Source organism: Astatotilapia calliptera, chromosome 7, assembly GCF_900246225.1.
Source record: "Astatotilapia calliptera chromosome 7, fAstCal1.2, whole genome shotgun sequence".
Taxonomy (NCBI): domain Eukaryota; kingdom Metazoa; phylum Chordata; class Actinopteri; order Cichliformes; family Cichlidae; genus Astatotilapia; species Astatotilapia calliptera.
In genome coordinates, this window is record NC_039308.1 from 52,876,309 (window position 1) to 52,889,260 (window position 12,952).

Consider the following 12,952-nt stretch of genomic DNA (forward strand, 5'->3'; position numbering starts at 1 on the left):
TTAGCCGAGAATGTAGTGGTTTAATCTTCATGTGTCTGGTCGGTTTGTCAAGATACAGCCTCTTTGCAAAAGTGTTTCGATGATTTCGGAGATGTCGTCCCAGTCTCACGGCAAAGCGTGGGATAGACCCGCTCGCCTCGCAAGCAATCCCACCGACAAAGCGCAGGCCCCGGTACACAGCTGTAGTAACCCCCGCTGACTTCTTTTACTGAGGTTATATTTATCGGTGTTTTATTTCCTGATGTTCTTATGTGTCCTACGTGTTTCAGTCGCCAATTCTGAATTATAACTAACATTAAAAACATGTTGTGGTGGGGCGTGGTCTGCGGGGCCGTGCGGACGCACCTGCACGGCATCCGCAATCACGCCCGCCGTGTTAAAACACGGGGACTCAGGGGTTGGTGGTGGTGTGGTGTGATGTGAATCAAATAAAGTTGGCTCTGAACGTCGCTCTGTGGTCCCGCCGTGCCTTATTCATGCCACATTGGTGCCGAAACCCAGGAGGCGGCATGGCGGGTACCTACCAGAGCCAGGAAAGGAAAGAGCTGGCCGAGATGGTGGCCGAAATAGCGGCCACCCAGCGGAAACAGGCGGCGGAGGTGCGTCGCCAACAGGAGGAGCTGCGGCAGGAGAGCGAACGCCACCTGGGGAAGATGGCAGAGCTGGCAGCGCTGCTCTGGGCCTGGGCGCCACCCCCACAAGTGTGTCTCGAGGACAGTGGAGGAGCCGTGTGGGTCACCTCGGCAGCCGGAGGTGGTGGACGAGCCACGCGGGGGTCCGAGCCTGCCGGAGGAGGAGGAGCAGCAGCCGGGTGAAGGGCTGCTCCTGCCGGGAGCGGTGGAGGAGCCGCTCCAATCGGAGGCCGAGGACGAGGCGGGCGAGGGTCTACACCTGCCGGAGGCAGAGGAGTCGCTCCACCCGGAGGGGGGCGAGGGGCGGTGCCTGCTGGGGGCGGAGGCGCAGTGCGGGGAGCCGCTCCAAACGGGAGTGGCGGAGGCGGTGGCGGAGCAGCTGTGCGGGGAGACGGAGGTCCCTGCTCCAGGGCAGCCTGTGCAGCCGGAGTTGGAGGCAGAGGAGCGGGACAGCCCCGCTAGGCCGGGGATCGGCGGGCTGGCTAGTCCAGCCTCGCTGCCACCAGTCGATTCTGCGCGCCTGGCGTCTGCCCAGCCGCCTGTGTGCAGGAGCACACGGCCATGCCGGTGGGGCCGTGTCCGCTTGCTACGCGGCCGACCTCCGGACCAGCTTCGCCGTTGCCGCTGGATGCGCGGGCGGCCACCAGAACGGACGCTTCCCCGTCGCTTGGTCGGGGGCTGGGGCGCCGATGTGTAGGGGCCGAGTCTCGCCCCAGGTCGCGGGGGGGAGTAGGTTTGGCCGGATCACTCCCCGGCCTCAATCGGGCGATGGGGGTATGTGGTGGGGCGTGGTCTGCGGGGCCGTGCGGACGCACCTGCACGGCATCCGCAATCACGCCCGCCGTGTTAAAACACGGGGACTCAGGGGTTGGTGGTGGTGTGGTGTGATGTGAATCAAATAAAGTTGGCTCTGAACGTCGCTCTGTGGTCCCGCCGTGCCTTATTCATGCCACAATGTTTAAGGAGGAGAGAGAGCAAATCTGTTTAACATCTGATCTTTGGGTTTTTGTTCAGTAATCAGCGTGACCTGTGTATAAACACATAAAAGAGATAACGTTGGTGTTTCCGTCATGTAGTAACTGCTGGCTTTAACTGTACAAAGGTTGTTCGACACTATGAAACACATACAGACTTCATGATGTTCGGCTAATATTTTTATTGTGAATATTAATCATGCTGACCTCGCTCTGTACACCACGCAGCGAGGTCAGCATATCCACGATATCCTCAGCTCCATGAGTTTCCCAGCTGACTATCTAACTGCCAACTATTCCAGAGACGTGAAAATATACAGCATAAAGAAAAGTGTAAGAGACTCAGCAGCAGATTAGAATTACAGTTATACATTTAATAAATCACCAAATGAATCCAAGAAACGAGCAAACCTGTTCCGACAATTTGAATTTGTATTCCCTCAGCTGCAGACTCGCTGCTGTTTAAATGTTTGAAAAGGAAGATTAGATATAAACAAACGTCAAACATAGACTCAGTCTGCCTTCACATTTGATATGAGGCCAGCACGTATAGTGGCCTCAGCAGGCTATTACTGAAATACACGTGCTATATCATAAACTATGATATAAACAGGGAGGTCCTATTAACATGTTTAGTTTTAAAGGACACCTTCCTGCCTTTAGTCTCATTCATGAGCAGTATTCGTTTTCTTCTAACATCCAGAAGTCTGCACAATGTGTTTCATAGTTTGTAACAAGCCTTTGACAGGTAAACATAACATGACCGAAAAAGCAAAAAAAAAAAAAAAAAAGAGAGAGAGAGAGAGAGTGTTGATATAAGAAGAGAAAATGCTCTCAATTATGGAGACAGGCAAATGGTTCATTTATGTTTGATGTGTGTTTATTCCTCCCTAAATATCGTCGGTGAAGTTCGCCATGCACGTCAGATTTTCCTGCGCATTTTTATACCTCTGCCAACAGAGAGAGAAAAAAAATCACATTCTAACAGACAGCTGGTGCTTAGAATACAGTTGAATAACTATTAAAAAACAGATGATATTTAGATGATAGTTCAGTCTAACACATGTGCCAGTGAACCATTAAACGTCTGTGAAACTATGCAGTTATGAAACGTAACTTTAACCTCAGCCAAACCGATTTGCTCAGTTGTAAATAAAACAGCGAAGTAAACGTGACCCGACAGACAGAACCTGAGTGAATGAAGTCCAGCGTTTAACCACTGAGAGCTAAAACTCAGCTGAGGTTTGAAAGCTGTGTGCTGGTGATTGGACATCAGCCGCTGATGAAGCTGTTCGCCTATAAAGTGCTCTGTAAGGAAACGAGCTCCAGCAGCTCTGCGCTCGGGGAAAACACTATATTTACTTATCTTGTGCAGAAAAATGCGCTGACATTGCGTTATATCGAGCACCAGCTGCCCAGTTAAACTGTGACTATCACCAGGTAACGTAGGCGTGTTTCTTGAATTAGCAGCAGGTGTTAAACAGCTGACAGATGAGGAGGAGGATGCATGCAGGTAAACTGAGGGTCTGCTGAGCTGATCGCTGGTTTCGTGAGAAAAATGTCAGCTCGTTCTTTATGTTACAGAAGCACAGAGACACAAGACCAGGCGGAAAGAGACGATCGTTCGGTGAAAATGAGAATCTGCGAATGCAACATGTGGAACACGGAGAGTGGAATATGTAAACAAACCGGTTAATGTACCCCCTCGGTGCGCTCTGCATGCTAACTGTTAGCAGAGCTAGTGAAATCTCTGAAAACATCTGAGCACTTTTGCAAGCATGTTCTATGTTGACAACCTGACCAGACATACGGCGCGACATTCGCGGCTAAAACACTGTTAAAAGTGTAGCTGGTGACAGAAAAACGGGGTATTTTAAAACTACACCACCACCATTGCTGCCTGTGATTTGATCTGCATTCTGGGATAACTGGCTGCCCCAAGTCTACACAAGCAATCGATTATCTAGGATCGACCTGTTTTGACTTACTTTGCACGGCAACCAATCAAATGTTAGAGAAGCTGCATGGGCAGCGTTAACCCCGCCCCCTGAGTTTGATGGGTGAGGCTGACAGATAAAATTATTTCATGACGAGAGCCAGGCGCCGGGACTGCCAAAATGAAATAAATAAATATATCATTAAATAATTAATTAAATGTGTCAATAATTAATTAAATGTGTCAATAATTAATTAAAATGTGAAATACATAAATAATTAATTAAATGTGTCAATAATTAATTAATTAAATGTGTCAATAATTAATTAAAATGTGAAATACATAAATAATTAATTAAATGTGTCAATAATTAATTAATTACATGTGTCATAACTATTTATTTAATTAATTAATTCCAATTTTAATTAATTATTGACACATTTAATTAATTATTTAATGGTGTATTTAATTAATTCATTATGGCAGTCCTGGCGTTCCATATTTTTGCGCCACGGACCGGTTTATGCCCGACAATATTTTCACGGACCGGCCTTTAAGGTGTCGCGGATAAATGAGGGAGGGGCTAATAATCGGCTCAGTCATTTTTAATGATCGTTGAAAGCCCAGATCGTAATCGTGATTAAAATTCGATTAATTGAGCAGCCCTACATTTGAGTGAGTTTTTCAAAACCCAACAATGACATAAGATTGCGTCAATGCAGTAGAAATATTATTATTAGAATGAATATTCTTTCATCATAGGTTTGTCTGAACATGAGTGGAGCACCTGGCTGAAATTGAATGAAATAGCAATATGGACTTTTGTTAGTCATTTAAGTCAAACTATTGCCACCATGCCTCCGTTTGTCTGTAGGTTGTTGAGAGGCTGAGGTTGTTTCACTTTAAGGATAGCCAGATTGAGATGCTTCATGGGCCGGTTCCATTTGATTATAGTCTTTACCTGAAGTCAAAGTCCTGTTTAAGTGTTAGTGCAAAAAGTTAAAGTACCCACTACACAGAATCCTACATGCTCACAGAAAAATCCCAATAGATTAGCAGTTTCTGAAATAAAGATAGAGACCAGCCTGTCTGCCTCAAACAACCATGCCACATTCACCTTTCCCCCCATTCTGACAGTTGGTTTGAACTTCAGCAGGTTGTCTTGATCATGTCCACATGCCTAATTGGACTGAGTTTCTGTGGTTCTGCTGAATCTCAAACAAACTGGCTTATTGGCAGTTGAACTGGTCTTCTTAGCAAAGTGGCAAGTGAGTGTACATCATTGGATCATCGGTATTGATTCATTAACATGCATATTATTTGCATACAAAATATTATGGAGCAAATGTAGAAATGGGCATACCATTGAAATACTTGAGAGTACAGGTACATTTCACCACTCTATTCATGCTCTCATCCAATGGTTTTGGGCATTGTAATATAAACAGGTTCCAGCTCAGTGGCATCGGGTAATTTACTTGCACACCTCAGAATGTATCTGTATACTAACTAAAAAATATTCAATATAAAAACACAATATAAAAAGTAAAATCTTTTTTTATAAATATATCAATGCAATAGAAACATTTCAAGCAGTTCTTCTGTAGTTTTGCTTCTTAGTAAAATTGAAGCATAAAAAAAAAAATCATGCAAGGACAAATTCCACTGAAAAAGTCTAAGCTATTATGCAAAACTATTTTTATTTACAAAACAAATGGCACAGTGCGACTGCACAGTAAATGCACATGCACACTCCAGACATGACAGGGGAGTTTGTTTCCATAAAATCATAAATCCCAATCAGACAGTGAAGGACATTTCAGGCAAGATTCACAACTAATATTCTAACAGAGGGAGCAAATATTGCTCAAGAGAAACCATTCATTCATTTTAAGGCCATTTTAGAGGTCAGGATGAGATTGAGACCAGCAGCAAGTCAATGCAAACCAATGTTACTAATTAGACTTAAACACAACTGGATACAAAGCTAGTCTTGAGCACTTCAAAAGCATGGAATCAAGTAGCATGACAGAGAAAGCGAGGGACGTAAACAGAGTAGAAAGAAAAAACACAAATTGAGGATTATTGACTTTTCACCATTGAAATGCCTCTATAAGAGCATGGGATCCCTCAAATTGCTGTAAAATCAATTTTCTGTTCATAGTTCTGTTTCTAGCCTAATGAGCAGGAACAAAGAGGAAAACGGAACCTTTTCACAAGCTTTCAAGCATTTACTTTGGAGGCATATATTCTTAAAAGCGAAATAATTTGTCAACATAAGATAGCCATAACATTTAAATATATAAGTGCGATGACTGTTCAGGAAATATCAATGTATTGAGTCTTTAAGAGCCTGAGAAACACTTTCCCTTAGCTGAATTTGTCTCACTGATGCCCCAGTGCCTCACAGTTGCCAATTCTTCAAGTATTTGGCTTGTTACATGACTTGTTCTTACAGAATACAAACAAAATGTAAACAGTGTGCGAAGTAGATATTAAATGGACATGGGAATAGTAGCAAAACAGTAAACATAAAACCATCAACCAGCCAGTTTACTGGCCACGATGGAAGTTTTTCTTTGAGGTAGGTCCTGAGGTGTTGGGATGTGTCCCCCTGTGATCTCAGTCTTCTCCGTTGGGGCGGATGGCAACTGTTTATTCTTCATTTTTGCCTTGGCCATGTTGTAGTCCCCAGAATCAAAATACTTTTGCTGTAAACAAGAATAAACAGAGTGAGATCTCTATAAGGCTGACATCTTTTAATTGTAGTAGCTAGCCAAAGTTAGGTGAGAAAACTCACCCCCTTCTGGAGTCTTTTCCTGAGAAATTCAGATCCCCCTGGCTTGCCTCCAAGGTTGGGATATCTGGCCTTCAGTTTGGCCTCCTCTGATTTTTCTGGGCTGATTACCTTGTCCTCCATTTCCTGTTGACAGAGTGCAATGTGTAAGGATAGTAAAACTTTCGACTTGCAATTCGGTTTTCCAGCCGTATGCATCAACGTGACAATAACGAAACTTCAATATGTTGTATACTGACAGCAGCACATACTATGGTCACAGATTACTTTGTTTGATTAGATACCGGCGCCGCCATGAGGTAAACTGCTGTTTGCACTAGCATTAAAGTTACTGTTAGCATGATGAGCTACTGTACAATTTTGCATGTACAGTGAAGAAACCTGTTTGCCAGACCCAAAACAGCACAATTTTACTCTACCAACAAACGCTAACAGAATATTAGCCAATTCAGCGACAGCATCGCTAAGGCTCTCAGTCAAGGTTAGCAGCTGGCTAACTAGCTTGGTGCTAGCCGCCAGCTAACCAAGCAGCACTGGCTAACTGGTGTTAATTTGATGTAATTTTCCATTTAGTGGTTACAGTTTACCTGCTGTTCCTCCGAAATTCTCGTTTCTTCAACTTCCTCGGACATGGTTGTGCTGTATTCCCGCTCTGTTCGCAAAACTGTAGTTATGGCCGAATAAGCTCCTCTTCGGGAAGATAAAAGGTAGCACTGTCAAAGCAGCGGGCGAGGACAGCAGCAGCCTGTCATGCAGCCTGTGTAGCAACAGGCCGGTGAATCGATGCTAGAGACGCAGATGAGCGGGACGATAGCGATCATAGAATCTGTAGGCGCTAATAACAAAGTTGTTTTTCTTCAGACTAATTCACGCGTAAAAAATATGATAGCGTTGTTGAAATTTGATTTTGCATTGTATATGGATTTTTTTAACCCGTCACTTTGTTCAGGTACACCTGTTAAATAAGAAACATAATAGTTTATTAACCCCAAAGGAAATTATGCAACGGATCACAAAAAATGGACAACAGATGACTGGAAAAATGTACTTGGTCTTGACTTCTGATGCAATATTCAGATGATAGGGCCAGAATCTGCCATAGTCCGCATGGAAGCATGGAGCCATCCTGCCTTGTGTCAACAGTTCAGGCTGGTGGTTTTGAAAAGTTGAGAACGATATTTTCTCTGCACACTTTGGGCCACTTAGTACAAACTGAGCATCATTTAACCCTTGTGTGGTGTTCGTATTTTTGTTACTCAGCCAGTGTTCATGGGTCTGGTGGACCCGCTAGAGTTTTGGCTTTCCAAATTAACACTATCAAACAATTTTATGTTAAATTACTCAACAGATGTTTACTTCATCCCAATTACAAGCCATATGAACAGCAAACATGGTTAATTTTTTCCCTTTACCTTTGTTAGATCACATTTATGAATTAATGTGCTTCTCGTTTTTCTTTTATATAAAATGTTATAAATAAATCAGTTATAATCAAGTGGAGTGAGTGGAAAGACACAACACATTTACACGTGAAAAAATAATTAATTGTTTAATTTTTCTTTTGAAGAAAACTGAACACGGGTCTCACAGACCCGAACACCATACAAGGGTTAAATACCACAGCCTACTTCACTGCTGTTGCTGGCCATGTCCATCCCTTTACTACAGTGTACTCCCAGTGCACCCATCTTCTTAAGGCTACTTTAAACAAGATAGTGAACTATGTCACAAAGCTCAAATAATCTCAGACTGGTTTCTTGAACATGACAATGAGTTCAAATGGGACATCTCAATCCAATCAAACACATTTGGGGCGTGGTGGATCACATAATGGATATGCAGCCACTATGTGATGCCAATTTTGTCAATGCAGCCCAAAATCTGAGCAATGTTTCCAGCAGCTTGTTGAATCCACCTATGAATAATTGCATTTGTTTTAAAGATGTGAAGAGCTACATGCTCAAAATGACCATGTGAAGGATATCTGCTCTTCCTGGCATCATAAAGAGCCAAAAGTAGGACTTATATGTACTCTGACCTCATTATTTGAAACTTCCAACATGTTTATTAGGCACAGCCACCATTTTAACAGTATAATAATAACTGACCCTCACAATTTCTCTGTACAGACAAGTTGTGATTGAAAGACTGGCACAGGCCTATAGTTTTTTTCCTGCTGTATAACAGTTACTGCAGATAAGGATTAAATGTTTACATTGTACAATATATACAAGGGCAGCTAATCTCTTATGATGCTCATGCCAAATAACCTGCTGAAAAAAGTAACACGGTTTATGGTCTATTAGTCTTCCAAAATCGAATCTATTATTGGCAGCAACTTTAATATTCATTCATGTATTATTTGGTAAATGGTAAATGGCCTGTATTTATATAGCGCTTTACTAGTCCCTAAGGACCCCAAAGCACTTTACATATCCAGTCATCCACCCATTCAAACACACACTCACACACTGGTATTATGATCATCTCACAAAATAAAGAGCAGGAGAAATTCCAGAAAAGATGGTTTTTAATATATCGGCAATCTTAATATTTTCAGAACAACTGTAATACATTAGACTTTGCAACAGGGTTAAATCCATTTCTTCACTGCTCCAAATACCACACAGTGAAAACCAAAACAGAGCAACTGGGAAAACTGCAGTTAATGGCTGCTGCTTTGCACTAAGGCCTTTATGAAGTCAATACCTTCAAATCTTTCACAGCAATTTAAAGCCAAATGCTTTACTCAGCACAACAACTGCTATTTGCAAACTTAAATTTCCAAACAAATATACAATAAAGTTTTAGGAGAAAAAAAAAACGTAAAAAAAAAAAAAAAGGCAACAGAAGATTATTCATCCTCCTCCCGCATATCCACATCTTCTTGCAACTTCTGCACCATTTTGTCTTCCAACTGTTTGGCTTTTCCTGTAACAGATAGTGCAAACCATGCTGAAATTATCTTTATTAAATGGAAAAGTAACCAACAAATATGTATGATCAGTAACTGCATTTACAATGATTCTACTTGAAGAACCTCCATTCTGAAGAAAGGAAAAGCAAGAATAGTAATCTTATTTCTATTTTATGTGCAGACATTGGTTCATCATCTCTTTTATACCTAAAGAGTGCTGCACCATTGACCCTTACCCTGTTTTGTCTGATAAAGTCACACTTGGCTGTAAGACACTTGTACTAAAATCACTGTCACCAAATTCACTATATGCACAGTCATATGGATAACTTCATGAGTCTTTACCTGCATGTGGTGCTTTGATGAGGTGAATGTTTTTCTTGACTTCGCTGATGGCCTCTTCTTTCTCCAACTCTTTGCCCTTCTTTAATCTACAGAACAGAAATGGTTTAGGCAAGGCAAGTGCTTTTATCCCAACCGTTAAACATATTTCCCTAATTTGCAGAGATTTTAAAAGTATCACATTTAATATTCAATATTCAAAAATCTGAACAAAGTCTATTAAAGTATAAAAAAATAAATGCTCACCTGTTCATGATAAATCTTGCCTGTCGTTTATGTTTTATTTCGTTCACTTTCTTCATTGCTTCCACTGCAAAAGTTATCAGAACATAAACACATTGCTTAGAATGAGACAATAACCAGAGGTTTATATGAGTGTGTTCTTTCATGTATGTGACAATCAGAACATCTTATTATAGAGTGATACTTGAAAAAACTAGCCCATGGATTTGTTACTGGTTGTCCTAACACCTCCCTGAAAGCTTTCAGCTGATCAAAGATGCTGCAGTCAGAGAAGGAACAACTAATGAGACAGATCACATTTCTGCTAGATAAAATGTAAAAAAAAAATATATACCTATATACAATTTAAAGCCTTTCTACTCACAAAGCTCGATGATACCTTAAAGACCTTAGAGGATTATAATAATCCAATAAAAACTGTACACAGGCTTCAGCTATCAGGCTCCTCTTCTGCCAGGGTTGGGTTTTGCAGGTAGATGCCCCTCTTCCTCTTCAAACTTTTGTTGTTGATAAAGCTTAAAAGTAAGATTAGATCCTATGATCCTGAATAATTTCTGCCAACTATATTATCTATTTTCATGCATCTTTCATTCGTGTGTTTGTATGCTACCATTACCTTTGTTCCTAGTCTGTCTCACAGTTTGTGGTTTCCCTTCTGTTGCCTCTCTACGTACTTACATGTTATTCCTTTTCTTTCCCCTAACTGGGCCCCCGAGCTGGGTTCTGTATTTGAAACTCTTAACCTTACATTTTTTAAGTGCTCTGAGATTCCTAATGTTGGTATTTAATGGTATACATACAATTAATGTGAACGTTTTCGCCCAAAAAGCTTCTAATAAATAAATATATACATTACCTGTCTTATCCCAAAGCTCCCTGTTATATTTGACAGGAATATTTCTGCGTTTCTCAAACTCCAAAGAGTTATCCTGAAAGACAGCAAGTGTGTTGGTTAAGGTTTAGTCAAACAAATGAACGACGAGGTGGTCCTCATTGATGAACAGCTTACCACTGTCAGCTCCTTTCCTGATGCCTTTCTGAATGCTTTGGTCCATCTTGTTTTTCTTGGGTTGCGCTTCTTCTTGAAGTTCTTGTGGCATTTTGATTTGCAGAATCTGAATGTCTGTTTTATTAAAGAGAGAAAAACAATTTAGGGATCACCCAATAAGAAAATGTGTGGATATAAACAAGCACATGAGTTAATGATAGAAAGTGAGACATTATCAGCAGTAACGATATTACATTTGCTGAAAAATTAATGATTGAAATTTCAAGATTGGAAGTGCACTGGCAAAATCAATAGCTGAAATTGGAGAAATGGTTTAGGACGACCTCCAAAAATAACAGGAAAATTATGAATTTACATATACAAACATACATACATATATATAGGGGATATAGTTGATACTTTACGACTTAAAAATACATTTTCAAAACGTTTACTGCTTGTTATTAGCACTTAAACCTACATTTATTGTACATTATTAAATCCTTTATCTAAACAGTCTTTTTGACTTCCGGATTTCTCTGTGTACGAAATCAGATACACTGAAGAAGAACTACATTATACATTTTTATCTTTAAGAACAAAGTTATGAAACATTGCTGTAACTGTACTACTGAGTATATATTCACAAATAACCGGAAGACAAGAGACATACGTAAACTAAACACAAGCGAGTTTAATGACCTATAGCATATTTTCCCTACAAACTAAGATGTTTATAAATACCATTACCGTGGCACAAAAGTCAGGATTGAGGACCATCAAGTGTTTGTATTAATATTTGTTTACAGCCTACAATTCTAAGCTCCTGGTCTCACACTGAAGCATAAGAGGGCGCACTCACTCCATCAGGAAAAGCCGAGGCCCTCCGATTTACACGTCCAGACTCACACAACAACTTCATGTCCATTAGGTTTGTGAAATAAAGTAATGTGTTTTAAAAAGAACTTTACTGTCTATTTCTTCTCTTTTCCGTCGCAAATACGATTTACGACTGTTATTTACCGTTTTCCAGCCCTAACTCCCTGCTTTGGACCCACGTGAATGAATCCAGCACGTTATGTTAGCATGCTAGTATTAGCCGAACACTAACGAGCCACCACTATCAGTCAAAACAGGAGCTTCGGTTAAAATTAACAGCATTGTTCGGGCAAAAACCTGCGCCATACCTTACAGTCGTTCCGTACAAACATCACCCCATGTCCGGGGTACACTGGTCCCGAGCAAAAATAACACTTTTCGATGCGCATTTTCGCATCAGGAGTGCTGCGTGTGGCAGCTGACAAAAACAAGACCGTTCCCTCTTCTTCTGCTTCTTTTTGTTGCCTGACATCCAGCAGTTTGGTGTCTTTACCGCCACCTAAAGACGAGACTTGAAACTGCAGTTATCCTTCAAGAGATCGGAGGTTTTCCCAAGCATCCTAACTAAACTGTGGAAGAAAATATGTAACAAAAATGTAAATAAATAAATAGATTGATAGAATTCCAAAACTAATTTCTGTGTATTAAAAAGTATAAATAAACAATTTCCAGAAACACATTTAACTTAAATCTTTGTACATTTGGTCAAATTTGTCAACACAGCTAGAATTTGGTGGCATTGGATGGAAATGTTTACTAAGAAATGGGTGCCTGTGTGACTGTTTCAAGTGTTTGTACTGTTGTGTTTTAGTATTTCTATTAGTAGTAGTAGTATCCTGAACTTAATACATCTCACAGTCTAATGCACTCTAAAACTAATTTACTACAGATAAAGCTAACGCAGAGTGCCTTTGCTTCTTTAGTATTTTCTGTAAATTATACAAGATTGTTTTTCATGAAGTCATGCTGTCAGAGAGATAACCTCCCTTCGGTATACAACGGAGTCCATGGGGAACCAAGTGATTCTTAGGTGACATGGGCATCCCTCCACAATTACGCTTGACAGTTGGCATGAGGTGTTTGCACTGATATGCTGTGTTTGATTTTCTCCAAACATAGCCAGACACCCCGACTATGGTCTTGTGCAAAGAATATTGATGAAGAAGTCTTGCATTTTGTTCAGATGAAACTTTACAAGTTACGTTGCCATGTTCTTCTTTTAAAGAGATGAAGCCTTTTCCTTG

The 12,952-nt window shown here is 41.0% G+C and overlaps 2 protein-coding genes across 2 annotated transcripts; both read right to left on the reverse strand.

Annotated features, from left to right (window-relative positions):
- Positions 1 to 5,763: 5,763 nt before the first annotated feature.
- arpp19b (cAMP-regulated phosphoprotein 19b) lies at positions 5,764 to 7,156 on the reverse strand. Its single transcript, XM_026175709.1, has 3 exons — positions 6,927 to 7,156; positions 6,343 to 6,465; positions 5,764 to 6,253 (listed from the first exon to the last, which is right to left on the reverse strand). Exons 1-3 carry the CDS (start codon positions 6,969 to 6,971, stop codon positions 6,083 to 6,085), a joined length of 339 nt encoding a protein of 112 aa, XP_026031494.1. The 5' UTR covers positions 6,972 to 7,156; the 3' UTR covers positions 5,764 to 6,082.
- A 1,695-nt stretch (positions 7,157 to 8,851) lies between these two features.
- On the reverse strand, positions 8,852 to 12,166 carry rsl24d1 (ribosomal L24 domain containing 1). The gene is made up of 6 exons (XM_026175707.1): positions 12,017 to 12,166; positions 10,851 to 10,964; positions 10,698 to 10,770; positions 9,845 to 9,908; positions 9,602 to 9,687; positions 8,852 to 9,270 (listed from the first exon to the last, which is right to left on the reverse strand). Exons 1-6 carry the CDS (start codon positions 12,095 to 12,097, stop codon positions 9,194 to 9,196), a joined length of 495 nt encoding a protein of 164 aa, XP_026031492.1. The 5' UTR covers positions 12,098 to 12,166; the 3' UTR covers positions 8,852 to 9,193.
- Positions 12,167 to 12,952: the final 786 nt, after the last annotated feature.

Excerpts from the sequence above, each read along its gene's own strand:
- arpp19b (XM_026175709.1), bottom strand. The coding sequence starts at position 6,971 with ATGTCCGAGGAAGTTGAAGAAACGAGAATTTCGGAGGAACAGCAG. Across the intron at positions 6,466-6,926 it reads GAATTTCGGAGGAACAGCAG|GAAATGGAGGACAAGGTAAT; the intron begins GTAAACTGTAAC and ends CTCTGTCAACAG. Across the intron at positions 6,254-6,342 it reads GGAAAAGACTCCAGAAGGGG|CAAAAGTATTTTGATTCTGG; the intron begins GTGAGTTTTCTC and ends TCTTGTTTACAG.
- rsl24d1 (XM_026175707.1), bottom strand. The coding sequence starts at position 12,097 with ATGCGCATCGAAAAGTGTTATTTTTGCTCGGGACCAGTGTACCCCGGA. Across the intron at positions 10,771-10,850 it reads CAGGAAAGGAGCTGACAGTG|GATAACTCTTTGGAGTTTGA; the intron begins GTAAGCTGTTCA and ends GCTGTCTTTCAG. Across the intron at positions 9,909-10,697 it reads GGAGCTTTGGGATAAGACAG|TGGAAGCAATGAAGAAAGTG; the intron begins GTAATGTATATA and ends TAACTTTTGCAG.